Source organism: Bubalus bubalis, chromosome 11, assembly GCF_019923935.1.
Source record: "Bubalus bubalis isolate 160015118507 breed Murrah chromosome 11, NDDB_SH_1, whole genome shotgun sequence".
Taxonomy (NCBI): Eukaryota; Metazoa; Chordata; class Mammalia; order Artiodactyla; family Bovidae; genus Bubalus; species Bubalus bubalis.
The window spans coordinates 19,272,224-19,299,353 of NC_059167.1; the positions used below are offsets into that span (position 1 = coordinate 19,272,224).

At 44.3% G+C, this 27,130-nt stretch overlaps 1 protein-coding gene across 15 annotated transcripts in view; it reads right to left on the reverse strand.

Annotated features, from left to right (window-relative positions):
• Window positions 1–27,130, reverse strand: part of RGS6 (regulator of G protein signaling 6) — a 639,493-nt gene that overhangs the window by 61,195 nt on the left and 551,168 nt on the right. For all 15 annotated transcript variants that reach the window (XM_044924782.2, XM_044924778.2, XM_044924776.2 and 12 more), the window contains 2 exons: window positions 17,187–17,297; window positions 2,697–2,822 (listed from right to left, as the gene is read on the reverse strand). In XM_044924782.2, the coding sequence (XP_044780717.2) occupies window positions 2,697–2,822; window positions 17,187–17,297 (237 nt within the window). The remainder of the gene's footprint in view (window positions 1–2,696; window positions 2,823–17,186; window positions 17,298–27,130) is intronic.

Sequence of the window (27,130 nt, forward strand, 5' to 3'; positions counted from 1 at the left end):
AGGAGCTGGGTCACAGCGGACGCCAGGCTGGTATCTGTGGCCACAGGAATGACTGCAAATGGAGGGGGAGGAAAGGACCTGGTTCTAGGTGACCCAAGAGTCCTAAAGTAGTGTGATTTAAAACCAAGCTTCCCCCATATATCCAATTATGCTGAATATCATACAAGTAGAATTTGGGCTTGCAGAGAGGATTTTTAGAAGCTCTTGGGCTATACTTTTTATCTCAGGTTGTTCTATTTCCTTTATCCGCTCTCTTGTCACGGATCACAAGGGACCCTCTTTAAGTCTGGATTTATGCATTCACGCTGGGGGAGGAGATTAGTTACTGCACACTCACACCCGCTCACATGCACTCTCTCACCCAGGACTGACTGCAGCCCTCCTGGAGCGAGACGCTGACAGAGTACAGGTGGTAAGGCAGGAGGGGGCACTGACACCTGCCAGGGACAGCCTCCTCCGTGTGCTCCTGGCCTGAAATGCATGCAGATTTCATGGCCCTGGCTATACTCAGACTGGGCAAGGCAGTGCTGAACCAGTTCATGTTCTCACCCCAGGGCCCCTCACAAGGACCAGGATGCTGTGGTCATCCTTCCAAATCTCCACAATGGTGCAGGTGGCTGAGAAATAGCCAGGTTAAGGGAGCCTCTATACAGCTCCATGGGCTTTTGGAGTAGCTCAGTTGGTAAAGAATCCGCCTGTAATACAGGAGACCCAGGTTCGATCCCTGAGTGGGGAAGATCCCCTGGAGAAGGAAATGGCAACGCACTCCAGAGGAGCCTGGCTACAGTCCATGGGGTTGCCCAGAGTCGGACATGACTTCGTGACTAAACCACAAACCACACACCACTCCATCTTGGGGTCCCCATGGACAGGGATGAGCAGGGAACATGGGGAGAACCCCCAGGGCTAGCTCATGGGGACCAAGCTGAGGGTGGGATTTGAGGCTGAACTAGTCATGCAGAGTCTGCCTGGGCACACCATGCTGGCCACAGAGGGGGTGGTTTCCCACTCAGGACATTTGCAGGCACGGCCTAGGAGGCTGGTCTGAGTACCATCCTGATAAAGTGGTCCAGAGTCAAGCCTTCTATTACAAATACTCAATTAGGAATTGAAGCAAAGTGTAGAATAATGCCTTAGCACAAGAAAAGAGCTCTTCTGTGTCATAACCTGAAATCAGATATACAACCTTATCTGGTTTACAATAGGTACACAGCCTCCTGGAACGGCCTCGCTATTCCAGTTAATCAGCATCTACCCATCCTCCCAGGACTGCGTGGTGTGCGAGGGTCCTTCCACCACAGCTCTGCTCTCAGGGTCTTCCAGCTGAGAACAGCCCCCCTCCCTCTTTCTTGTCTACATCAGTATCTTGTACACTCTTCAAAGCCCAGCTTATGATGTGCCTACTCTGGTAAGATGTTTTGAAAACATTACCAAAATGGTTCTCAGAGTTTACACTCATTTATATTCATTTAATGATTTAAGGATTTCTTGTGTGTTTTTCTCAAGGACCGACAAGGTTGCTACAGGCAAAGATCATGCATCTTGTCTTTCTTACATCCCCTCAGCAGATTCTTGGGGGCTGGAGACAGCATAGGTGTGTGATAAATATCATTTGATTGATGTACGGGACTGATATGGTCTCTAACTCCGAATATATAACATGGATTTTGCACATTAACACTATAGCACACAGTCTTTTGTTCACAGCATATGGTCTTTTTAAAGTAAAAAAAAAATTAATAAAGTCACTCTTTGGAAAAATGCCATTGGAAGATGGGAATTAACCTTGTATGTAAAAGAGAGCCTGGTGCCAATAAAACACTGAGATTTCCATCTTACCCACTGAGAAGCCAAGACTTGGCCAAGATGAGTCAGGGTCTTAGATAAGTCACATTTTCTGTATGTCTCTGTTTCTACATCTAATACAATGAAAGCCTGAATAAATCCCAGGTTACTCAGTTTTACATGACCATGATCCCTACCCCTTTTTACAAGCTCCCTTTCTTTTCTCTTACAATGAACCCCATGTTTTAAAAGTTTTTTTTTCTACTAGACAGTAACTATCAACACATTAGTACATTTTCCCCATCTTGATTACTCACAGATCAATAGAATAATCAATGTTTTCACTGGTGTCAAGTGACCAAAGTAACCACTACATGGAGTTGCTAGAATTCCCCCCAAAAGGAAAAGTATATTTTGATTAGCTTTTATAGTTATGTCTCCAGTTCTTGAACAGTATTAACTGTGACTTTTTGAAATTCTGAAGTGAACCCACTGACCCCTCTTTTTTCTGGTTAGCCTGTCAAGTATTCAGGACCCCAGAGACTGGAAAGTTTTAAAGGGAAAGGTCTCTGAGCTCCCTTTCTGCCATGGAGCTCTATGGTTTTATGGTTTTAGTGTAAGGATGGTGTCATTAAATCCATTCGACCATTGACTTATTATTGAAGACATGTTTCCAATAGCTTGAACACATGTCATCTGGATTTAAAGAACCAAAAATTGTGGTGTTGGTGGGTGCTCATCCAGTGATAATAAAGCTTGAACATAAAGTTTGTTCTCCAACCTTGGCCACATTAATTGGAATTTGAATTTGAGCCATAGCATTTGACTGAGAAAGGGAGGTGGGGAGGGAAACTGATGATGTAAATTTCTTCAGATACTCTGCGCACAACTCAAACCTTGGAGAGATGTACCTGAGGTTTTCTGAACTGAATTCCGACTCCAGGAATCGTAGAAACTGGTCCCGCCCCACCTGGTCCTTCAAGATCTCATCGAAAGAGAAGCCCCATCTCTTCACTCGCTGCTGGCTGGGCTCTTTGCTTTGGGAGAGGGAACAAAGGTTTAAAAGGTGATCAGTACCAGGCAGAAACCTGTGGCAAAGTTTCTTCAACAACTCAAATTTATTTGGCTGTCACAGGCCAAAGGGAAATGTCTCATTTAAGTGACAGATTCCATCAAACCTGTACAAATCCTGAATGCAGACTTTTTTACACCAACATCAGCCAAGGGTAAAAGTCTCTTTAAAGAAGGTGTTTGAAAGAGGCCCCATTGAGGGGATGCTCGCCAAGTGCTGCTTACAGGACATACCACAACTCCACTGATTTGGCTTCCCTGGGCCACTCCTGTCAGTCATAGGTCCAACTCTTGACTCCACCATTTTATTTTTTTTCACTTAAAAACTGAGGATGCTTTGTGAATCTGATCTTTCATCAAAGATGCTGCCCCCACCTCCTGCCCCTTCCTCAATTCCCAGGGGAAAAACAGAGTCCAGTTTAGAACCAATTGATGTTCAACTGATCAGAAATACATCAACTCATCCAGGATAAACCCAATACAGGTGCTTAGAAGCAGAATGTTGCATCCATTCATTGATTTAACCACCACCTGTACAGTGTCTACAATGGTCCAGGCATCGTTCCCAGCCTTCACACCTGTTAACTCAGTGAGTCCTTGAAACTACTCTGAAAAATGTACTAACACCATCCCCATTCTGCAGATAGGGAAACTGAGGCCTAGTGACAATTTACCCAAAGACGCACTAGGAAGGGATGGAGTTGAGGCTCAAGTCCAGACAGTGTGGTTCCAGAACACAGCCCTCAGCTTTGCCATGCTGCCTCATGTCCATGGGACTCTCTCCAAACCAAAGTGTAGGGAGGGGGGACAGAGAGTTAGTTGGTCTTATTCATTTGGTGTTGGAAGATGAAAATATTTCCTTCCACTTCTTTCCATTTACAGTTCCTTTGCTGCATTTACTCCTCTGACTTCTTTAAGCAGCAATAGGTTTCTAGTTCATGAGCTATATACTGCTATCTCTCACTCAAGTGGTAGTATGTGGACCAGCAGTGGAAATCTCAGGACCTATCTCAGACCTGTGGAATTGAAATCCACAGCTTAGCAAGATCCCTGGGTGATTTAAGTGCACCTTAAACTCTGAGACACATTGGTCTACCAATATTTATCCCCCCCTCCTTTTTTGATATCCATTGATTTATTGATGTTTAATTTAGGTCCAAAAAGAATCAGAGGTTTACAAGAACACACAATTACAAAATCAAAACAATAACAAAATCCCCAAACCCTTAAACACAGGCAAGTATGATAATAAGAACAAGTGATGGTAAATCTTGGTTGGTGTCATTTAGTTGCTATGTCACGTCCAACTCTTTTGTGACCCCATGGACTGCAGCTCACTAGGTTCCACTGTCCATGGGATTTCTCAGGCAAGGATACTGGAGTGGGTTGCCATTTCCTCCTTCAGGGGATCTTCCCAACCCAGAGATTGAACCCATGTCTCCTGTATTGGCAGGTGGATTCTTGACCAGTGAGCTACCAGGGAAACCCAAATATAGGAAAGAATAGTAATAAAAACAAGTGATGATAAGTCTTAGTAGGGGATGGTTATTATACCAGAAAAGCTAGGCTAGGGGAACTACTGCCAGTGAACAAAAAAATTTTTAGAGCTTCCCTGGAGCCAAGATAAAAAGAGATTTGAATGGATTGCTCCACTCTCAACGTTTGAAAGAGGTAATATGTAAGTTTGTCAGTAAAGACAACCTTTGCTCTAGTATTGAATTATAAGAGGATGCGTCTCACAAGTCTTTACATAAGGAGCATTGAAGCACAATGAATGATATTTCTGATACCTTTATTTAAAAAAAAAAAGTGCAGGAAGCTTTTACATACAGCTATTAGATTGCCAAAAAGTTCATTTGAGTTTTTTCATAACATGCAAACTTCTCAGAGTTTAATGTGCACTTAAATCACTCAGGGATCTTGTTAAGCTGGGAATTCCAATTCTGTGTGTCTGAGGTGGGGCTAAGATTCCACTGCTGGTCCACCACTTGAGTGGGAGATAACAGCATGTGTCCGTGAATCAAATGCTTTCAACAGAAGTCAAAAGCATGATATTAAATTCTAGGGTGGTGAAGGTATATCTCTGGAGAGCCAAATAACGAAGTATGTAGCTTCATTGTCATTGAGGGCATGACATCCCACTCCAGTATTCTTGCCTGGAGAATCCCCATGGACAGAGGAACCGGGGCAGGCTATAGTCCATGGGGTTGCAAAGAATCGGGCACAACTGAGTGACTAAGCACAACACAGAACAGTTTCATTGTCATCTGGTTGATACAAGAAAACTTCAAAAACTGGTGGAGAAAATATTCCATTCATTTTCAGGCTTTTTGCAGGAGCTCAACAGTAGTCGTCTCTTCACTCCCCAAGTCCAAACATATGCTCCCCATGCAGCTCTGTTGCCAAGGACGGAAGGTGGAAACAGAAAGTGTGTTGGTGTGGAATGAATGCTAGCCACATTAAAAGGCTCTTGCCCACAGGGTTCAGAACCACTACACTGTAGCCTCAGCAAATGATGTAAGGAAGGTGCATTTTATCTGCAAGCACTAAGCTGTGAGCCCTGCACTGTAGCACAGTGTACAGCAATCACATCCACCTATTTCTCTTCTTTTTAAAAATAGACACAAACTTTTTTATGATGTCTTCCATGGAATTTCTCAGGCAAGAATACTGGAGTGGGTTGCTATGCCCTCCTCTAGGGGATCTTCCCAACCCAGGGATCAAACCCAGATCTCCCACATTGCAGGCAGATTCTTTACCATTTGAGCCACCAACAATGAGGAATTCCAAGAAAGATTTTTTCCCAAAGTTCCAGGCTGGGCTTTCTGTAATGAGCCAAGAAGACAGATCCTAGATTCTCTCAAACTCAAGCCACAGAATCAAACTCAACAGCTTTCCAGAGGATAAAAAGCGCTGTTACTATCCCCACCCAGGGGTTGAGGCGAGCAACAAATGGAAGCCCCACCAAGCTGCAGGAACACATCTGCTTCTGCCAGGGTCATGCTGTGACCTGTGATGGCCACCAAGGTTGCAGGGCTCTTCGGGGATGGTGCTGATGATAGCTGTACCCCAATCAGTGGCTGTGCCCAGAGAGCCAGGTGTGGAAAGTTGCTCAGTCTTGTCGTGACTGTGTTATGGACACACCACCAGCATCACTACTTTCTGGTTTGCAAGCAGTGAGTCCGTATTCATCCCACCAGGTTCCTTGGTGGTGGCAGGGGGAAGGGTGGTGGAGGATAAGGGCCATTTTGGGGGTAAGCCAGAGAGCCAGGGGTGTCTCTAGATGCAGAATCAGAGGTGTAAGACAGATGTCTGGATGTACAGAAAGCTGCAAGCTCAGCCTTCAGCAGAAACAAGGCGTTTTGGAGAGATAGGCTACCCTGGCGTGGTGGTTTCCTAGTTGGCCAACATACCAACAAACTGGATGGCTTAAAATAGAAATTGATTCTCTCACAGTTCTAGAGGCTAGAAATCTGAAATCAAGGCGTTAACTGGGCCACACTCTCTCTGAAGGCTCTAGAGGAAAACCTGTTCCATGCCTTCCTCTTAGCTTCTGATGCTGCCAGAAATCCTTGGCATCCATGGCCTGTTCATGCATTACTCCAATCTCTGCCTCTGTCATCACATGGTATTCTGCCTCTGTTAGAATGGTATTCTGTATCTGTATCACATGGTATTCTGCCTCTGTATCTGGCTTTTCACATGGCATTTACTTTGTATGTGCCAGTGTTTCTGTTTTCTCTCCTTATAAAGACATCAGTCATATTGGATTGGACTTCCCTCCAATTGGTGGCTCAGTGGTAAAGAATCCGCCTGCCAATGCAGTCAATGCAGGTTCAATCACTGGGTCGGGAAGATCCCCTGTAGAAGAAAATGTCAACTCACTCCAATATTCTTGCCTGGGGAATTCCATGGACAGAGGAGCCTGGCGATCCACAGTCCATGGGGTTGAAAAAGAGTTGGACACAACTCTTAGCAAATAAACAAGAGCAACATATTGGATTAAGAGCTTACTCTACCCCAGGGTGACCTCATCTTAACTAATTGCATCTTTAATGGTCCTGTTTCCAAATAAAGTCACATTCTGAGATTCTGGGAAGGACTTGAATTTTTAGGTGACACTATTCAACCTAGTAGGTCTTCATAGCTGCTGTAGTGATTTTGAAGCCCAGAAAAATAAAGTCTGACACTATTTCCCCATCTATTTCCCATGAAGTGATGGGACCGGATGCCATGATCTTCGTTTTTTGAATGTTGAGCTTTAAGCCAACTTTTTCACTCTCCACTTTCACTTTCATCAAGAGGCTTTTGAGTTCCTCTTCACTTTCTGCCATAAGGGTGGTGTCATCTGCATATCTGAGGTTATTGATCTTTCTCCCGGCAATCTTGATTCCAGCTTGTGTTTCTTCCAGTCCAGCGTTTCTCATGATGTACTCCGCATATAAGTTAAATAAACAGGGTGACAATATACAGCCTTGATGAATTCCTTTTCCTATTTGGAACCAGTCTGTTGTTCCATGTCCAGTTCTAACTGTTGCTTCCTGACCTGCATACAAATTTCTCAAGAGGCAGATCAGGTGGTCTGGTATTCCCATCTCTTTCAGAATTTTCCACAGTTTATTGTCATCCACACAGTCAAAGGCTTTGGCATAGTCAATAAAGCAGAAATAGATGTTTTTCTGGAACTCTCTTGCTTTTTCCATGATCCAGCGGATGTTGGCAATTTGATCTCTGGTTCCTCTGCCTTTTCTAAAACCAGCTTGAACATCAGGAAGTTCACGGTTCACATATTACTGAAGCCTGGCTTGGAGAATTTTGAGCATTACTTTACTAGCGTGTGAGATGAGTGCAATTGTACAGTAGTTTGAGCATTCTTTGGCATTGCCTTTCTTTGGGATTGGAATGAAAACTGACCTTTTCCAGTCCTGTGGCCACTGCTGAGTTTTCCAAATTTGCTGGCATATTGAGTGCAGCACTTTCACAGCATCATCTTTCAGGATTTGGAATAGCTCCACTGGAATTCCATCACCTCCACTAGCTTTGTTCGTAGTGATGCTTTCTAAGGCCCACTTGACTTCACATTCCAGGATGTCTGGCTCTAGGTCAGTGATCACACCATCGTGATTATCTGGGTCGTGAAGGTGACTGCAGCCATGAAATTAAAAGACGCTTACTCCTTGGAAGGAAAGTTATGACCAACCTAGATAGCATACTCAAAAGCCAACAAAGGTCCGTCTAGTCAAGGCTATGGTTTTTCCAGTGGTCATGTATGGATGTGAGAGTTGGACTGTGAAGAAGGCTGAGTGCCGAAGAATTGATGCTTTTGAACTGTGGTGTTGGAGAAGACTCTTGAGAGTCCCTTGGACTGCAAGGAGATCCAACCAGTCCATTCTGAAGGAGATCAGCCCTGGGATTTCTTTGGAAGGAATGATGCTAAAGCTGAAACTCCAGTACTTTGGCTACCTCATGCGAAGAGTTGACTCATTGGAAAAGACCCTGATGCTGGGAGGGATTGGGGGCAAGAGGAGAAGGGGACGACAGAGGATGAGATGTCTGGATGGCATCACTGACTCGATGGACGTGAGTCTCAGTGAACTCTGGGAGTTGGTGATGGACAGGGAGGCCTGGCGTGCTGCGATACATGGGGTCTCGAAGAGTCAGACACTACTGAGTGACTGATCTGATCTGATCTGATTCAATCTAGTACATCTGGGTTCCTTCAATTACTCATTATTCACAATCCTATTTCTGTGTCTGGGCACCCTATATCTGCTCTTTTTCTTCTAATAATCTGGTCATTGGGATCTATTCTATTAAAAGGTTCTTGGATATAACTTTTATATACATCTTTCTTGTACCTCTTGGTTGTTTGAAGCACCATCCCTTTGAAGGTTCAAGATCAGATGTGAACATGTTGCTACCATGGAATGGTCTCTGTGGTTATAAAATAATTCTGAAATGTTATCTCTGGACATCCATCCCCAGATGACTAGTACAATAACTTTCCCTTGGTCTCACTCAGATAATCCATGGAACTCACAGCCCCTCTATTTTCATCTGTTGTATAGAAAGGCTTTCTCATGACATATCTCTAATTACGGTTTTGTACCATCAATTAACTTTTAAAGGGTTTACGTCACTCTATTTGCAGCTATCTTGTGAGCTCTCTGAGGGCAGAGACCACATCTCTGTATTTATCATAGTGCTTTTCACACAGCACGTGTTTAACACTAAAGGGAAATCAGTAAGAAAATGTGTACAGTAATGCGGATGATGTGCCCTTATATTGACATCGATATGTCCTTATATTTCTAATCGCTAGCTGGATGCCTTTTTTGAACTCTAATTTCTCTTCCATGCCTGTTGCTTCTCACCAAATTCCAGCCTCCCACTGAGCAGCCCAAATTAACACAGCCAAGACAGGTGGCTCTCCCAGGGAGTCTGTCTTTCATTCCAGCTCTTCTCCCAAATTGAGAACAATAAAGCCAGATTCAGAATAAGCATCTATCTATAAAAACATCAAGCTATCTTCAAAAGGTTTCGAGTTACTGGAAAAATTATGAAACAAGGGATTGTTCCTTAAAGAGTGAATAACCAATGAGTCCATCTCAAGACGAAGGTTATTGAAGGAACAATCACAATATTACTTAATGCTCCAAGAAAACCTGAGGGTCCTAATACTTCAACAAGGAGTGGTCCTGTTGTTTGTTACTGTGGAACAAACCATCTTCAAACTCAGTGGCTTGAAACAATGATTTATTCTTCTCTCTCAACATCCCATGGGTTGACTGGGCTCAGCTGGGAGCCCAAACTCCTCACTTTGGGTCTCTCAAGAGTTGTAGATAGATAGTAGCTGGGGGTGGTGTCATCTGAAGGGTGGACTGGGTTGGACATCCAAGATGGTTCATCACATGGCAGATGATGCTGGTTTTGGCCAGAAGCTCAGGCAACGCTCTCAACCTCCACGATCTCCCTGATCACTTGGGTTTCTCACAGCCAACAGGTTTTTAAGAAAGAATGTCTTAGGAGCAAATGTCTCAAATGACCAAGAGCTGTTTTATGATCAGTTCCCAGAATATTACTCCTGCCATACTCTGTTGGTTAAATACGACATCAAGGCCAGCCTGGTTGAAAAGTGAGGGAGGTGTCCCCTTTCCATGGAAGAAGCAGTCCCTGCATACAAAGAGGAAAGCCCTGATGGGGCTATATATGGAGACTGACTACCACAGGGAGGGAGACTGACTAATACCATGGATTTACAGTTCTATCAAACTTGCTGAGTAGCTCAGTGATGGTCTCTGCCCCTCAGCACACTGGGCTAGTTGGGAGTGGATGCCTTTGACCAAGTAGGATGAGCCGGGTTCCTTGTAGCTCTTTGCTCATGTGCCTGTTGCCCAGCAAAGAGAGAAAGTCAAACCAATACCATGTGGGGAGGGCAAATCATGAACCCCAATCCTGCAGGCAATGCCAGTGGCTCTTGTTAGAGCCACTACCTGGCTGATGGCATCTTCCCAGGGACACTTTCCTGGTGGTATTCAGATGACAGTGGAGTGGAGTGAAGTGAAGTGAAGTGAAATTCACTCAGTCATGTGAGTGTAACCTCAGTCTTTGAGACTCCATGGACTATACAGTCCATGGAATTATCCAGGCCAGAATACTAGAGTGCATAGCCTTTCCCTTCTCCAGGGGATCTTCCCAACCCAGGGATCAAACCCAGGTCTCCCACACTGCAGGTGGATTTTTTACCAGCTGAGTCACAAGGGAAGCCCAAGAATACTGGAGTGGTTAGCCTATCTCTTCTCCAGCGGATCTTCCTGACCCAGGAATTGAACCGGGGTCTCCTGCATTGCAGGCAGATTCTTTACCAACTGAGCTACCAGGGAAGCCCTCAGATGACAGAGCTCTCTCCAACTGAGATCTGGCAATTTGGGGCTGATTCTTTCTCAGTGATGAGCCCTGGCAATCACTATCTTCTTTATCTAAATTTGACTTCTCAGAATTTTCACCGAATAGACTTCAGGTACATCCTTTAAAGAGGCAGTCTTGTATTGCCCCCTGAACATTCCTTTTTTCATCCTTGGATTTCTAGATCTAATAGTTTGTCTGAGAAGGAGAGAGGATTAAAGCACAATTTCTTACTATCTATGCTTCATCCTGCCAATTATCCTATTAATCCCTGTTGTTGTCTTTGACTGGTTTGTCTATAAACCCTACATGGCTGAGACAGTATGTTCAACTCTGTAGAATCCAGACGTTATCTGTGAGGACCTCTGCCCTGGGCATTGGAAAGAGTCTGTACCCATTTACTCACGCCCAGGAGAAATCACAACCCACCTCAGATGAACATGAAGTCCCAAACGACCCCTACTGTCTCCCATGCTGCCTCGACTCTTCCATACAACTTCACCCATCTTCACCAAAAACCAACTTCATATGAAGTGTTTGAGAGGGTAGAAGCCTTTACTGAAATTGGAGGGTCTTGAGAAGGGGGTACACATTGCACCATCTAACCCCCGGCAGTTTAGAAATCACATATGCAGTATTCCCACTTTGAAAAGTCCTCGGACACCTCAGCACTAGGGGTTTTCATGGCTCTGAACAGAGGCTTGCTCTCTCTTATCTCTCTGCTCCTCTTTCCACCCTCATTTTTCATGGCCCTGAGGTCTCCCCTCTTGGGGACAAAAAGTACATTCATCTCATTTTCTTATGGGGCACAACCTGTCCACTTGTTGTTGAGTCTCTGCCAACACTCCTGCCCTTAGGGCCTGACTCTGTGCCCCAAGTGACATTAATGTCCTTTGCCAAAAAGGAGGAATCCTGGAGCAGGGAGATAAGACAGCACGTTATTCACTTTGCTACGTGGGTATCTTGAGAAACTTTCTTACTTAGAAGATAGCACATAGTAGGTCTCAATACTCTTTATTAGTTAAATTAAATTAAACTGAAACTGAGAAAAAGATGACCTTTGCTTATTTTGCTGGTCACATTCAGCCTTTGTTTCATGCACAAAGGTTGTTTGGTCTCTAGACTGAACAAGCATGTTGGCGCTGATCCCTGACTCTGTATCACCAGAGGCAGGTTCCCGATCACTGCCAGCGTCTGACTGGGTGGGAATGTCCTGCTGGGAGAAGAAAGAGGGCCTCACATTCTCGTCATTCTCCCTTGTACCTGAGTAACTAGCTTGAAGATGAACAGAACACTGTAGGTGTTAGGTTGGATGCTATGATGACAGTAGAAGCCTGAGCTGTAAAAACAGAGCCAGAACGTAGCTGTGGGGCAGTGAGTCCCCTGGGGACAGAGTGCTGATACGTTTGAATAAATGAACAGGACAGGTGGCTACCATCTTCCCAAACTATCATGCTTTTTGCCTTTTTTTTTTTTTTTTTTTGCTGACTTACAAGAAAGAAGGAGGAAATCCCAATGTCATCAAGGTGAATTAAATTCATGCACTTAACCTCTCTTCCTTTCCCAAATGCCAACAGCATTACCAACAAAATGGTCACTTCTCCATTCACCCTCCATCCAACCTATACTGTCTGAGTACCTACTACATGCCAGACACAGGTCTAGGTGCTAAAATAAACTGTAAGTCTTAGTTAGAAAGAGATCCAGGGGGAGGATGTGATCTAGAAAGACTGGATGGATGTGGGGTGGCCACTACAGAGTGAGTGATCACCGAAGACCTTTCTGAGAAAAAGACACCAATGCTGAGTGAGGCTTGAATGAAAAGGGAAGCCAGCCATGTGAGGGTCTGTGAGAGTGGTCCAGGAGGAGGGAACAGATAAGAATCTGGAGTTCAGTGAAATATCAAAACCAAAATAAAACATAGAGTATAAGAGGCAAATAAATTTCCTACCAGCAGAGGATAAACGTTGAGGAACTTTGGGAACTTGTGAAGCAGGTGAACTGGGGACAAAGCTGATTGTGGGCCCCCTAGGCTTCCAGTGGGGCCATCTGGGAATCAGGTGACTGAGTGCTGCCAGCAGAAGCCTGGGAAAATCGCAAGCCCTGAGCAGCAAGACTGGAAGTAGGGGCAGTTGGCAGGTACTGAATGAGGGGTCATAGGGGAGGAACTCAGAAATATGAGACACGGGTTCCCTGGGCCAAGAGGGTCTCTAAGTAAAAGGGGGACATTTTCTGGCCAGCTTCTCACATGGGAAGTAAAGCCAGAGGGTGGTGCCTGTGTAACCTAGGGCTGGTAGAGCTAATATGGATGAGAAAACATCTCAGCAAGGCAGGGAGACTTCCAAAGATGCTGAGGTTTCCTCCTGCTGCTCACGGGTTTCTGCAGATCTCTCTGTGTCCCCCTAAGATCCCTCAACAGATGGGAGAAGAGTGTCCTTCTTGGGGTGCACCATGGAAAGGAAACTGAATGACTTAAACCCATCAGGCCCGAAACAGAGTGGCGCGCCTGGCTGCGGGAACGTGAGGCTAAGGAAAGGCTGGGCTTCCAGATCAGGCCTGTAATTAGCGTAAGATTAAACAGACAGCCCACCACTGCCAGAAATGATTACTTAGCTGACCTGGAGAGGGGACTAGGCATTGGTATTTTTTAAAATAAGCTCTCTGGGTGGTTCTAATATATAGTGAAAGTTGAAAGCCAAGACCTTCACTTATGCAAACCAGTAGTACCCCAAATTGTCTGAAAGGACCGATCTGCTCTGAATAGTGGCTAGAGTAATGACACAATGAACAGAAACGATGATTCTCTGATCAATGATCCTGTGAAATAAACTAAGTGGCAGAAATAGAGGGGACATATGAAAGAAATCTGAATTCCATCCAGGGCAATTCAAGAGGATATACAGCACTAGAACAGAGCAGGCTGTGAAGAAAAAGCAGTCCAAGAATATTATAAATTCTTGGAAATTAAAAGCACGAGTGTCAACTACCCCTCCCAGCACTCAGTAGGAAAAAAAAAACTTGTTGAAGGATAAAGTCACAGAATGGATACCATTGAGACTGGTGACTCTGAAGAGTAACTCAAGAGATTCTATTCTTGAATATAGAAGAAAAAGACTAAGAGATGGAATTTTTAATAGAGAAAAGATAAGAGATAGTGCTACTACACCTCGGATGACCAGAATTCCTACCAAAGGATTTCCTGAAAAGAGAGGGTAGAATGGAGAAAAGAGTAGCAATAAAGGAGAGGGAGAGAGAGAGAAGAGAAGCAAGTTAAAGAAAGATTTAAGTTCTTGGATCAGATCAAAGGCACTACCAAGGGCATGTCAGAAATAATTAAAAAGAAGTTGCCTTTCTTACATGGGGCTTCCCAGGAGGCACTATCGGTAAAGAACCTGTCTGACCAATGTAGGAGACATAAGAGACATGGGTTCAGTCCCTGGGTCAGGAAGATCCACTGGAGGAGGAAATGGCAACCCACTCCAGTATTCCTGCATGGGAAATTCCATGGACAGAGGGACCTGGCAGACTACAGTTCATAGGGTCACAAAGAGTCGGACACAACTGATGTGACTTAACAGACACACACACACACACACACACACACACACACACACGACTAGACCAGAACTAGGGTAACAAAGCTAACACAAAAGCCAGGACATGGAAGCAACCTAGATGTCCATCAGCAGATGAATGGATAAGAAAGCTGTGGTACATATACACAATGGAGTACTACTCAGCCATTAAAAAGAACACATTTGAATCAGTTCTAATGAGATGGATGAAACTGGAGTCTGTTATACAGAGTGAAGTAAGCCAGAAAGAAAAACACCAATACAGTATACTAACGCATATATATGGAATTTAGAAAGATGGTAACAATAACCCTGTGTACGAGACAGCAAAAGAGACACTGATGTATAGAACAGTCTTATGGACTCTGTTGGAGAGGGAGAGGGTGGGAAGATTTGGGAGAATGGCATTGAAACATTTGTAATATCATGTAAAAAAATAAAATAAAATAAAGTAAAACTCAAGGAAGAGAAAAAGAAACAAGGAGAAAAATTAGATTCAGAAAACAAACAGCTGGAAATAATGTTAACTATGTGATCTGAGTAAATGTGACTGCTTTATATCCCCACGTCCAAGGCAAAACACATCACTAGAGAAAAGGCAAAGAACACAAAAAAACAGGCAAGCCACCAACAAAAAATGAGTATCTAGTAATCGTAAGAATAGATTCTCAAGTATTTTAACAAAAAAATATAGGCAAAATGAGATGTTCATTTTAATCTGTCAGATTTGCAAAGATGAAAAAGATTGGTAATGCTTGGGTTGTTTTTAAGTTATTTCAGAGTTATTTGAAATATATATAAATTGGAAGAAAATATAGTATGTTTACTTTACTCCTAAATGAGCACGCACGTGCTGTGGAGCGCTGCACATCTTCTCAACCCCGCCACCTTCATTTCCTATTCCGTGTTGATTTTTGCCCAGTAATTGCTTTTTATCACAGCAACTGCCCCGAACACCCGGATTTGCAAAGATATGGCATCACTGAAAGGAATATAATGTGATCTAATGTTGAAAACAGGGAACTACCTTAAGTTAGTCGTTTATACAGTATCTGACATAGGTCAAACATCAGTGTTTTCCTTAACGATTTAGAATGTCCCCCGGGAATCCTGTGAGTTCCCTGCAGCAGCCCAGAGTGCTTGGGTGCAGTTTGGGAACCACGGCATTAAACTATCAACAAAGGCTCTTTCTGGAAAGTGAGACTGGGGTGGAGCAAGAGAGAGTTTTCTTTCTTATATACGTTTAAAGTTTGAAGGGCTTCCCAGGTGGTGCTTAGTGGTAAAGAACCCACCTGCTAATGCAGGAGACATGAGATACAGGGTCAATCCCTGGGTTGGGAAGGTCCCCTGGAGGAGGGCATGGCAACCCACTCCAGCATTTTTGCCTGGGAGAATCCCATGGACAGAGGAGCCTGATGGGCTACATTCCATGGGGCTGCAAAGAGTCAGACACTACTGAAGCAACTGAGCATGCATGCATACACAAAGACAGTTTGAACCTTTTATAATGAGCGTCTGTGACTTCTATTCCTTCTTACAAGGTTTCCATCTTAAGAAAGAAGTCAGAAAAAAAGACAAGGGTGAAAGTGAATGAGAGAGATACAAAGAAATGAAGAACAAAATATAGAATTGTCTAGCCAAGGGGCAGAGGGTGCAAAGGCACAACATACTGGATTCCTTCTGTAATCTCCAATGTGGTCTAAGACCCCCTGGGCTTTAGTTGCTTAGCTATTAAGTAAACACACTAGCTTCTCTCATCTGTATGGGCTTCCCTGGTGGCCCAGACAGTAAAGAATCCTCCTGCAATGCAGGAGCCTAGGGTCGATCCCTGCAGTCGGGAAGATCCCCTGGAGAAGGAAATGGCAAGCCACTCCAGTATTCTTGCCTGGAGAATTCCATGGACAGAGGAGCCTGGAGGGTTACAGTCCGTGGGGTCACAAAGAGTCAGACTGAGCAACTAACGCTTTCACTTTTCTCTCATCCACAAGGAACTTCTGAACAGAACCTTTGTGCCTGCTACTCCAGAAGAGCAGAGGGATGAAGACCGCAGCTCTGGGGCCCTCTGCCAGGCTTCTAATCCTAATCCTACCACCTTCTTGCTGTGTGACCTCGAGCAAGTCCATTAACTCCCATTTTCCATCTGTTCAATTCTGAGAATAATGTCTACCTGTTGTGGTGACTCACTGGAAGATACTTACTAGAGGCCAAGTACAGAGTGCTGCTGCTGCTGCTAAGTCGCTTCAGCCGTGTCCGACTCTGTGTGACCCCATAGACGGCAGCCCACCAGGCTTCCCCGTCCCTGGGACTCTCCAGGCAAGAACACTGGAGTGGGTTGCCATTTCCTTTTCCAATGCATGAAAGTGAAAAGTGAAAGTGAAGTCGCTCAGTCGTGTCCGACTCTAGCGACCCCATGGACTGCAGCCCACCAGGCTCCTCCGTCCATGGGATTTTCCAGGCAAGAGTACTGGAGTGGGGTGCCATTGCCTTCTCCAAAGTACAGAGTAAATGCTAGCTATTATTGTTGTTGTTGCTAATGTATGAAAAGCAAATGATCCACAGATTCTTGCCCTCCAGAAGTCAGAACTAGCAACTATGACGGACTGTCCCAGTTATCATAACATCCATAGGATCAGAGAGAGGTCAGAGGGAAGCCATAAAGGATCCACATACAATACTATAAAGAGGTAGAAACCATGAGCAAGGAAATCATTTGGGTGGTTACAGGAGGAGTTTCTGTTCTGTTGATAAAAAGAGTCAAATTAAGATGGGGTATAATAATAATCTCCTATTCTCATGCACTGTGCTCCTCCCCCGACTTCCAAACATTAAAACATTTTTGTTTTTTTTTACCTCATCTCTATGTCCCATAAAGCGATATCATCACTGATCCAGGGATTGGACGGCTCAGCTGGTGTGATCAAAGGGTCATATTCCACGTACTGTTCCGTGTAAGCAATTAAGCTGTAGAAGGAAAGCAGAGCAAAGAATACCACCAATTTCCCATAACAACAGGTATTCTGTTTAACACAAACATCATATCAATCTTCATATAATTCCAAGTTAAAGGGAAAAAAATATGACCCCCGCTCCCACTTCTGACAACTCAAACTGTTTTCATTTGTCCTTGTTCTCTCCCCATGATGGACATATTGTTTCTGCATTATTGCAATCATAGTATACACATACATTTTATATCTTTTTCCCACCTAACTCTTTCCCTGAATCTTGGTGCATCCCTCCCTGGTTATGCTAGCTTTACTGATACACTGGTCCAAACCTGCCTGTGAATCACCCTTCCATGGGGACTGCAGATCTCAGGGCATCTGGGGCACACAGCGGACGCTACAGTTTTTCAAGGCTGCCAGCCCAGTATTCCTTCCCAGCTGGATGGATTTCTTTACTATAAAGCCTTTAAAGTCCTGGCAGACCAAAAGGAGTTAACCTATTTAAAGGATTTTCCCAAAAAGTAACTCAGTTTTTACAGTTATAATTTAAAAAATCATAATCTTTTTAAATAGAATTTCATTTTTTTAAAGTTCATGTAGTTAAAATGATAAAATAGTGCTAAACACTTTCCTGTACAAAAAGCAACAGCAATGTTTTTTTCTCCTATCCCTTCTCACAGAGGCACCTACTTTCTGTCTTTATTTATTTATTTTTAGCATTTACCTGCTGCTGCTACTGCTGCTGCTAAGTTGATTCAGTCATGTCCGACTCTGTGGGTCCCCATAGAGGGCCTCAGATCAGATCAGATCAGATCAGTCACTCAGTCGTGTCCGACTCTTCACGACCCCATGAATCACAGCACACCAGGACTCTCTGTCCATCACCAACTCCCAGAGTTCACTGAGACTCACGTCCATCGAGTCAGTGATGCCATCCAGCCATCTCATCCTCTGTCGTCCCCTTCTCCTCTTGCCCCCAATCCCTCCCAGCATCAGGGTCTTTTCCAATGAGTCAACTCTTCGCATGAGGTGGCCAAAGTACTGGAGTTTCAGCTTTAGCATCATTCCTTCCAAAGAAATCCCAGGGCTGATCTCCTTCAGAATGGACTGGTTGGATCTCCTTGCAGTCCAAGGGACTCTCAAGAGTCTTCTCCAACACCACAGTTCAAAAGCATCAATTCTTTGGCACTCAGCCTTCTTCACAGTCCAACTCTCACATCCATACATGACCACTGGAAAAACCATAGCCTTGACTAGACGGACCTTTGTTGGCTTTTGAGTATGCTATCTAGGTTGGTCATAACTTTCCTTCCAAGGAGTAAGCGTCTTTTAATTTCATGGCTGCAGTCACCATCTGTAGTGATTTTGGAGCCTAGGAAAATAAAGTCTGACACCGTTTCCACTGTTGCCCCATCTATTTCCCATGAAGTGGTGGGACTGGATGCCATGATCTTTGTTTTCTGAATGTTGAGCTTTAAGCCCACTTTTTCACTCTCCACTTTCACTTTCATCAACAGGCTTTTGAGTTCCTCTTCACTTTCTGCCATAAAGGTGGTGTCATCTCCATATCTGAGGTTATTGATATTTCTCCCGGCAATCTTGATTCCAGCTTGTGTTTCTTCCAGTCCAGCGTTTCTCATGATGTACTCTGCATATAAGTTAAATAAACAGGGTGACAATATACAGCCTTGACGAATTCCTTTTCCTATTTGGAACCAGTCTGTTGTTCCATGTCCAGTTCTAACTGTTGCTTCCTGACCTGCATACAAATTTCTCAAGAGGCAGATCAGGTGGTCTGGTATTCCCATCTCTTTCAGAATTTTCCACAGTTTATTGTGATCCACACAGTCAAAGGCTTTGGCATAGTCAATAAAGCAGAAATAGATGTTTTTCTGGAGCTCTCTTGCTTTTTCCATGATCCAGTGGATGTTGGTAATTTGATCTCTGGTTCCTCTGCCTTTTCTAAAACCAGCTTGAACATCAGGAAGTTCACGGTTCACATATTGCTGAAGCCTGGCTTGGAGAATTTTGAGCATTACTTTACTAGCGTGTGAGATGAGTGCAATTGTACAGTAGTTTGAGCATTCTTTGGCATTGCCTTTCTTTGGGATTGGAATGAAAACTGACCTTTTCCAGTCCTGTGGCCACGGATATTCCTAAATTATATGTTTTCTTACTTGCTTTTGATGATCAATTTTAAACAAAGATTAACTTTCTACTTACCAGTCCCCAACTCCCTCCACCATTTCCTCCAAATGTAACACTTATGTTATATCAGTAGTCAGTGTTCATGTTTTGAACTATATAATAATTGTTTGCTGCTGGGCTCAGTAGTGTATTACATTTTTTAAGTGTTCTAACAAATGTGTAAACACCTAGCAATACATTCCCACAGCACATCAGATAATCAATCAGTTCTGTCTCTCTGTCTCCTGGAGGCCCTTTCCCCAAAGTCTTGAGTCCTCTTGCTCTATTCTGAACCGTTTGTTCTATAGGCTTGATGCAAAACCGTCATCTCGGGCCTTCCTTCACTTCGGTGGGAGCCCTGGTTTCCTGGATTCCACGCCTGCCTACTGGTTCTACTCCCTGGCTGTGCTGAGGCACATCCTTTAGCAGTTTCCTAAGAAAGGATACGCAAGAGCTAAATATTTTGAGTCTTTGCAGGCCTAAAATTGCTTTTACTTCATACTTCACTCACAGTGCTGGATATAGAACCCTGAGTTAAAAATCATTTTTCTTTCAGAATTTTGAAGGCATCGCTCCATTTCTTTTGATATCCAGTTTGTTATGGTACTATTGAGAAGTCTGAATCCATTTTAATTTTTGTTCTTTTGTTTGGTTTCTTTTCTCTCTGGAAGCTTAGAGTTGTCTCTTGATTGCTACGCTGCTGCTGCTGCTGCTGCTGCATCGCTTCAGTCGTGTCTGATTCCGTGTGACCCCATAGATGGCAGCCCACCAGGATCTTCTGTCCCTGGGATTCTCCAGGCAAGAACACTGGAGTGGGTTGCCATTGCCTTCTCCCTTTATTGCTATAGTGCTTTCAAATTTCCCCACGACCCTTGCTGGTAGTTTTTATTCACTGTGCACAATGGGCAAAAAAAAATATATATATATATATATACACACACACACACATATTTCCCAGAAATCTCATGGTATTTCTTTGGTAATTTCATAACCTTCATCTCCTTGGTCTTCTCTTTTTATAATTATTTTAAATTAAATGTTGGAATTGAAAATCCAATATTTCTAAATTTTCTCTATTTTTTTTTCTCGTCTTCTTGTCTATTGGTTCTTCTGAAATTTTCTTTATTTTTTCCACTATGGACTATCACTTTCTTACATTTCCAGAGCTCACTCTTGTTTATCTTGGTATCTAGTTCTTATTTTATGAATGAAATATCTTCTTAGGTTTCTGGGGATATTGTGTGCTCAGTCGTTCAGTCGTGTCTGACTCTTTGCATCCCCCTAGACTGTAGCCCACTAGGTTCCTCTGTCCATGGAATTTTTCAGGCAAGAGTATTGGAACAGGTTGCCATTTCCTATTCCAAGGCATCTTCGCAACCCAGGGATCAAACCTGAGTCTCTTACACTGGCAGGCAGATTCTTTACCTCTGAGCCACCAGAGAAACCCAAAGTAGTGGTAGACAAACTTGTTCTGCAAGACCAAAATAGTTAATATTTTAGGCTTGGCAGACCAGATGGTGTCTGTTGCAACTACTTGGCTCTTCTATTATGGCACAAAAGCAGCCACAGATAATTCATGAATAAATGTGTGTGACTGTGTTCCAATAAAACTTTATTTGCAAACACAGGGAGTGGAGTGGAATGGATTTGGCCTGCATGTTATAGTTAGCAGTCTCTTGCCTATGGGCATCTACATCTGGCTCCTGAGAGCAAGGCATGGGAGGAGTCAGGGGTTCCAGAGCTTGTATGCAACTCACTCAGTAATTCTCTTGCTTTCAGCTTGCCCTTTGTGATGTGATGTGTCTGAGTTCTGAGCTAATGGGATTCAATTTCTCCAGAGAATAAAGTGCCCACCTCCTGCGTTTGTCATTAATGGGGAGAGAGGGTCTCTTTGTGGGCTTGGAATCACAGATGCAGAAGCTCCAGAGACTGACTAACTATTCCTCTGGGGTTACCCCAATGCCTCCTTCTTGCCTCCCATGGTCCTGGGTGCCTTCAAGAACCAAAGCCAGATTTTGCTGGGCAAACTGGTTTTGTTATAATTCTCCCACCCCTAACAAAGAGGTCATAATATTCTTCATTCTGCCCCCATTCAATTTATTTTTTATTAAATTTTGAAACATTTCTCATAAAAATTATAAGAGTATCACCCTTGAACTCACCACCCAATATAAAGAAGCACAACATTACAAACAGAGACAGAGGCCTGTGGTCATGCTCCTTAATTCCATACACTTGTGATCTTGGAAAAATGTGTGGAAATTATTCATTCATTCATTTGTTGAGCTTGTGAGTTTATACTATTTTTATTCCTTTACTGACATGTTACTTTTGGGGAGAGAGAGAAGACAAATATTTGTCCACAATATTATTAGTTATCTTAAATGAATTTATTATAATTTATGTAATCATTTCCTTTATATTAGACATTGACTTTTTCTTTCTTTTAGTATACATAGTTCTGGCTACAGTAAAACAGCATTGTTCACGTAAGTTTTTCTGTCTTTTAGGTTATTTATTTAGAATTAATATCCATAAGTGGAATCATTGGACCAGCAGGTATAAATCTTTTTATGGTTATCGATCCAGAATAAAACTTTCCCGTAAGCATTGCCATCTTGAGTGTCACCAGCTTCCCCTGTAATGGCAGATTCAGAGTCACAATTCCTGCTACTGAATTGCAAAGAGCAGGCGTGGCCAAGTAGCTTGCTTCTGAGAATGTGAAGAAATTTGTTGGCAGCTCCATCTCATTGCTTCTCAGAAACGTGGTCCATGAAGCGCGGGACAGGTATCACTGGGAGCTTGTAAGAAATGCAGAAGCTCAGGTCCCACCCAGACCTACTGAGTCAGAATCTGCATTGGTAATAAGATCACCAGGTGAATGATATGCAAGTTTCAGAAGCACCACATCCCGTTCTTCAATTTTCTGAGAGGCTCAGGATGTTTTATTCATCAAATGAAGATGAAGGAGCCTGTGATACTTTTAGTTTTAAACACATTGTCTCATGCACGGACTGTAACCCCACGGGGGTGGGAGGAGCAGTGGACCAAATTGAGAAGCTTTGGTTTCTGGTTCTTCGGTGAGCCATTGAACTGATCTTTGTCCTGGTAGCACAGAAGGTCAAGAATCTGCCTGTGATGAGGGAGACCCAGGTTTGATCCCTGGGTCAGGAAGATCCCCTGGAGAAGGGAATGGCAATCCTCCCTCCAGAAGGGAATACCCACTCCAGTATTCTCGCCTGGCGAATTCCGTGGAGAGAGGAGTCTGGTGTGCTATAAGGCAAGTTCGCCATATATTACCTAATGGACTTGATGAGCCCTCAGGACCTTTTAATAAGAAAATAGGAAAGCATTTCAAGAGTCCTCCAGTTACCCCACAGCTATAAGATAGATGCTTGCAACCAAGACGGGCAGTTCATGCCCAGGGTCCTGTAAATCTCTTGCTGGTGGTACATTTGGTGCGGGCGAGGCTTCATCCATACAAGCTGTCCAGCGTCTCAGGTGAGAATGGACAGGCACGGGAGCTCTAACTGAGCACTGTGATAGCGGGATCAAGAGGTAAGCTGGTGCTGTGCTAGCTCCCAGGGCAGGCATCCCTTTGCCACATGGGCCAATTTCATGCTTCCTGAGGTGAACACATCCAGACAGAGAGGGTGACGTACTCCGACCCCACAGGGACAGGAGCTCCTGGGCTCGGGACCCTCCCCGACCTGGCCCTATGTACCTCTTTGTCTGGCTGTTCATCTGTATCCTTTAATAAACTGTAAGTGAAAGTGTCTCCCAGAGTTCTGTGAGACACTGCACAAATTAACCAAACCCAAGGAAGGGGTCATAGGAACTTCTGTTTATAGCCAACTCAGACAGAAGTTGTGGGGAACCTAAGGACTCGTTATGACTGGCATCTGAAGCGGGGTGAGTGAAAGTTGCTCAGTTGTGTCCGACTCTTCACAACCCCTTGGACTCTACAGTCCATGGAATCCTCCAGGCCAGAATACTGGAGTGGGTACCCTTTCTCTCCTCCAGATCTTCCCAACCCAGGGAATGAACTCAGGTCTCCTGCACTGCAAGCGGACTCTTTAACGTCTGAGCCACCAGGGAAGCCCATGGCGGCGTGAGAGTAAAGGAAAAACACAGGGAAAGGAAGACTGTATTTTTTCCCTACACAGCATCCCAAGAATGAAGTATATACATGGCATCGGTACATAGTATATGAGGGGGAAGAAGGAGAGATGCTGTCAGGCTCCAAGGAAAATGCACAGTGAGGGCTGGCTTGCAGCTGTGGGAAGTGATTACTCAAGGGGAGCAAGGGCATGGAATACAAAGCATTCTGGGAGAGTGACCATCATTCTGACTTTAGACATACAACACAAATGTGCTGCTGCATTCCCTAGGAGATCAGGGCCTCTCCTGGGAAGGAAACCCGGAGACAGAATGTGAGAAGGGTGAACAGAAGAGTGAGTTTGCATCCCCTTTGGTACATGTACTTTCTATGTGCATGTACATGTACCTATGTACATGTACATCCCCTTTGGTACATGATGGTGCACAAAGGGAGACCGGGCAGGAAGAGGATCTGAACGGGAAGGGAATTAAAAGCAGAGCAGCACAGCAGACACAGAAGAAAAAAGGTTGCTTCTTATTAATTCATTCATCTCTCTTTCTTCACAGTGGAGAAAATGGGGAGTAAAGACAATATAAGGAAAGAATTCCTTAGTTATGGGCCACCCAGAGAAAAGATATGCAACAGAGAAACTCAGGTTGAGGGAAGGGCCATGGAGGTGAATGTGGCCCCTTAGACAGAAGAGCATACGCCAGGCCAGCTATCACAGCCTTTCTAGGTCTTGGTCTGGATACAGGCACCCTGTCTACAGTGTTACCTCTGGTGTTTTCTTTCCTATCACCTAACATGAGCTGGGAATGAGAAGCAAGGACTCTGCGGCATCTGGAATCGCATAAAAGCACTGTTGTAATAACCTCTTTGGTCCCCTTTTTTTCCTCCCTGAAACTGTCATTAGACAGTAAGTTCACAGACTTCTATCACCCTAGCAGGTTTTTAATAGACCCTTAGGGTCTGCAGTCCCTTGCTCATTATCTCATTTCATGAATTATACTTCATGATCACAGAGGGGTCAGGAAGCAGAGGAGGAACCTGCTATAATTTCAGGGGGCAGCAGTGATCTCGGACATGGGCAGGCAAGGTGATGGTAAAAAATCAATTCAGCAGTTGGCTGTGATGCACACATGGCTCCCAAGGATCAAGTAAGGATAAGCTAAGTGCAGGAGCAGATAAAAAATCACACAACACTATTTCTCCACGTGGGACAGCTTTGCATGATCCGGGCAGTGACTGGCCAGAGCTCAGTGCCACTAAAGGTGGATAAACAGCAAAATATAGAGACTTTCCAGACAATTTGAAACTAAAATGTATAGGTTTTTGCATTCTCAAAGTTGGTTTGCCTAGTGCAAAGCTGGGCTGAATAAAAAGTGGATCCCCTTGAGCACTCTTGCAAAGAAGAGCAAGACCTCATCTATTTGGCAATTTCACCTATTGAGGAAACATAAATAAATGACCAAAAGGGCCTCGGAGCAAAGTCTACAATGAAATAACATATGCCCCAAGGCTCAATGCCTGTTATTAAGAAGAGCACACCTCATGAAGACTCTTTTCCTCTTGCTTTTGGATGGAGACTAAAGAACTTGATTATTTGATTTTCTGGTGTAGTAGATCCGTTTTAAAAATGGAGTCTATTTCCCCAGTCCTTGAATCTGATCTGGGCCTGTGACTTGCTTTTGTTAATAAAATGCAGCAGAAGCGTCAGAATGCCAGTTTCAAGCCTCAAGGAGCTCTGCACGTTTCTGCTCTCTTGCTTGCAATCCTTCTGTCCCCAGGCGAACAAGGTCAAACCGGCCTGCTGCAGGATGGGAGACCATGCAAAGCTCTGCCCAATGGTCCCAGCCAAGGTCATCCTAAACCAGCTGAACCAAACACATGAGAGATCCCAGGCAAGATCAGTAGAGCAGCCAGCCGAATCCACAGAGGCACACAGACATGAGGGTGGTCCAGCAGACATAGACATATGTACACAGACACGTGAGCACACAGACTGGCAGGTAGTCATGAGAGCAATAGTAAATGCCACTTGTTTGAAGACACTATGCTTTCAGGTGGTTTGTTACTCAGCAATAGCTAACTGATACACCTGGCCTGCTACATATTGGAAATGGGAATAGTTTAGAGAGGAAGAAGGGCTACTGGAGACAAGCCATGCTGACAGAAATAAGAAAACAAGGCAGCAACTAAAAAGCAAAAACAGAGACTCAAAGAACATACTGGTCTGAGGCCCTGATGGCTCAGACAGTAAAGAATCTGCCTGCAATGCAGGAGACCCACATTGGATCCCCAGGTCAGGAAGATCCCCTGGAGAAGGGAATGGCAATCCACTCCAGTATTCTTGCCTGGAGAATTCCATGGACAGATGAGCATGGCGGGCTACAGTTCATGGGGTCACAGAGTCGGACATGACTGAACGAACAGCACTTTTGCTTTACTAGGGGAAAGGGAAACGTTTTGGTAAGACCTGATCACTGACAGAATTTTAAAGCACAATATATGAACACTGACCCTGAGTTATCCAGAAAACTTAACTGAAAGGCAGTATTCTTTCTTTAAGAAGGCAAGGGCATTTTTAAGCAATATTCTCATTCAAAATAGTTAAAATGAAAAGCTCAAGGTGTTAAGCATTATTTGTCTAGAAAATTCATTTGTGTGTGCAGAGACCATACTTTCTAAAGCCAAAACTGGGTGACATTTCAGATGGGCTTTGGTACCGCTTCCAGGAAATGCAGTTTGGTGGCCATGATGTAGGCATTTTAGGACATTTGACCACTCACGGGGACGATGAGACAGAAGAGGTGAAATCAAGATGACCCAGGAAAATCTGCACAGAAGAGCCAACCTCCTTCCTCAAAGGTTCCAGGTTCATGGTATCAGAGGAGGCAGCCCAGGGAGACCCACAGACTGGAGGCTGCAGGGCCAGCCTTTGGCAGCCTGCAGGACTCAATGTCCTGGAGAGTGGAAATGAAAGAGGTGGGAAGAACTGCCATCTTCAGGGCCAGCCTCTTTCCTTGGCCTGTCCTCTGTCCCTCTGGACACCACACAGCAGGTTCATGCCATTTTATGTACTTGAATTCTGCTCCTTTCCAAAGCATCACACTGGAAAATAATAATTGTTCACATTCGCTGCAAGTGTTGTAAGTGCCAAGGACTAGATCAAGCTCTCACAGAGGATTAACTCATGAACCCCGTTAGCTACGCACGACTGCTGTCTCCCCTTTCAAGAGGTGAACCGAGGCACAGAGAGGTGAAGCAACCTGCCCAAGATCACACAGTTGGAAAATGGCAGAGGCGGAATCCAAACCTAGATGGCTGGCTCCACGTCCATCCCCTGCACTGTGTGGTTCTGCTCCTTTACTTTGCAAAGGTTCCTTTTTCTCTTCCCAGCTGCGTCGGCTGCATCCTTTGACTCAATCTTGACTTCTGCCTTTTTCAGAACTGGACTTTTATGATCACCAGCCCTCCTGCCCTCTCCCCAGTTTCAGTTCTCAGAGAACTAAGGGGAAAACCACACGTGCCTGCTCTCGGCGGGCTGCGGTCCTTTGCCC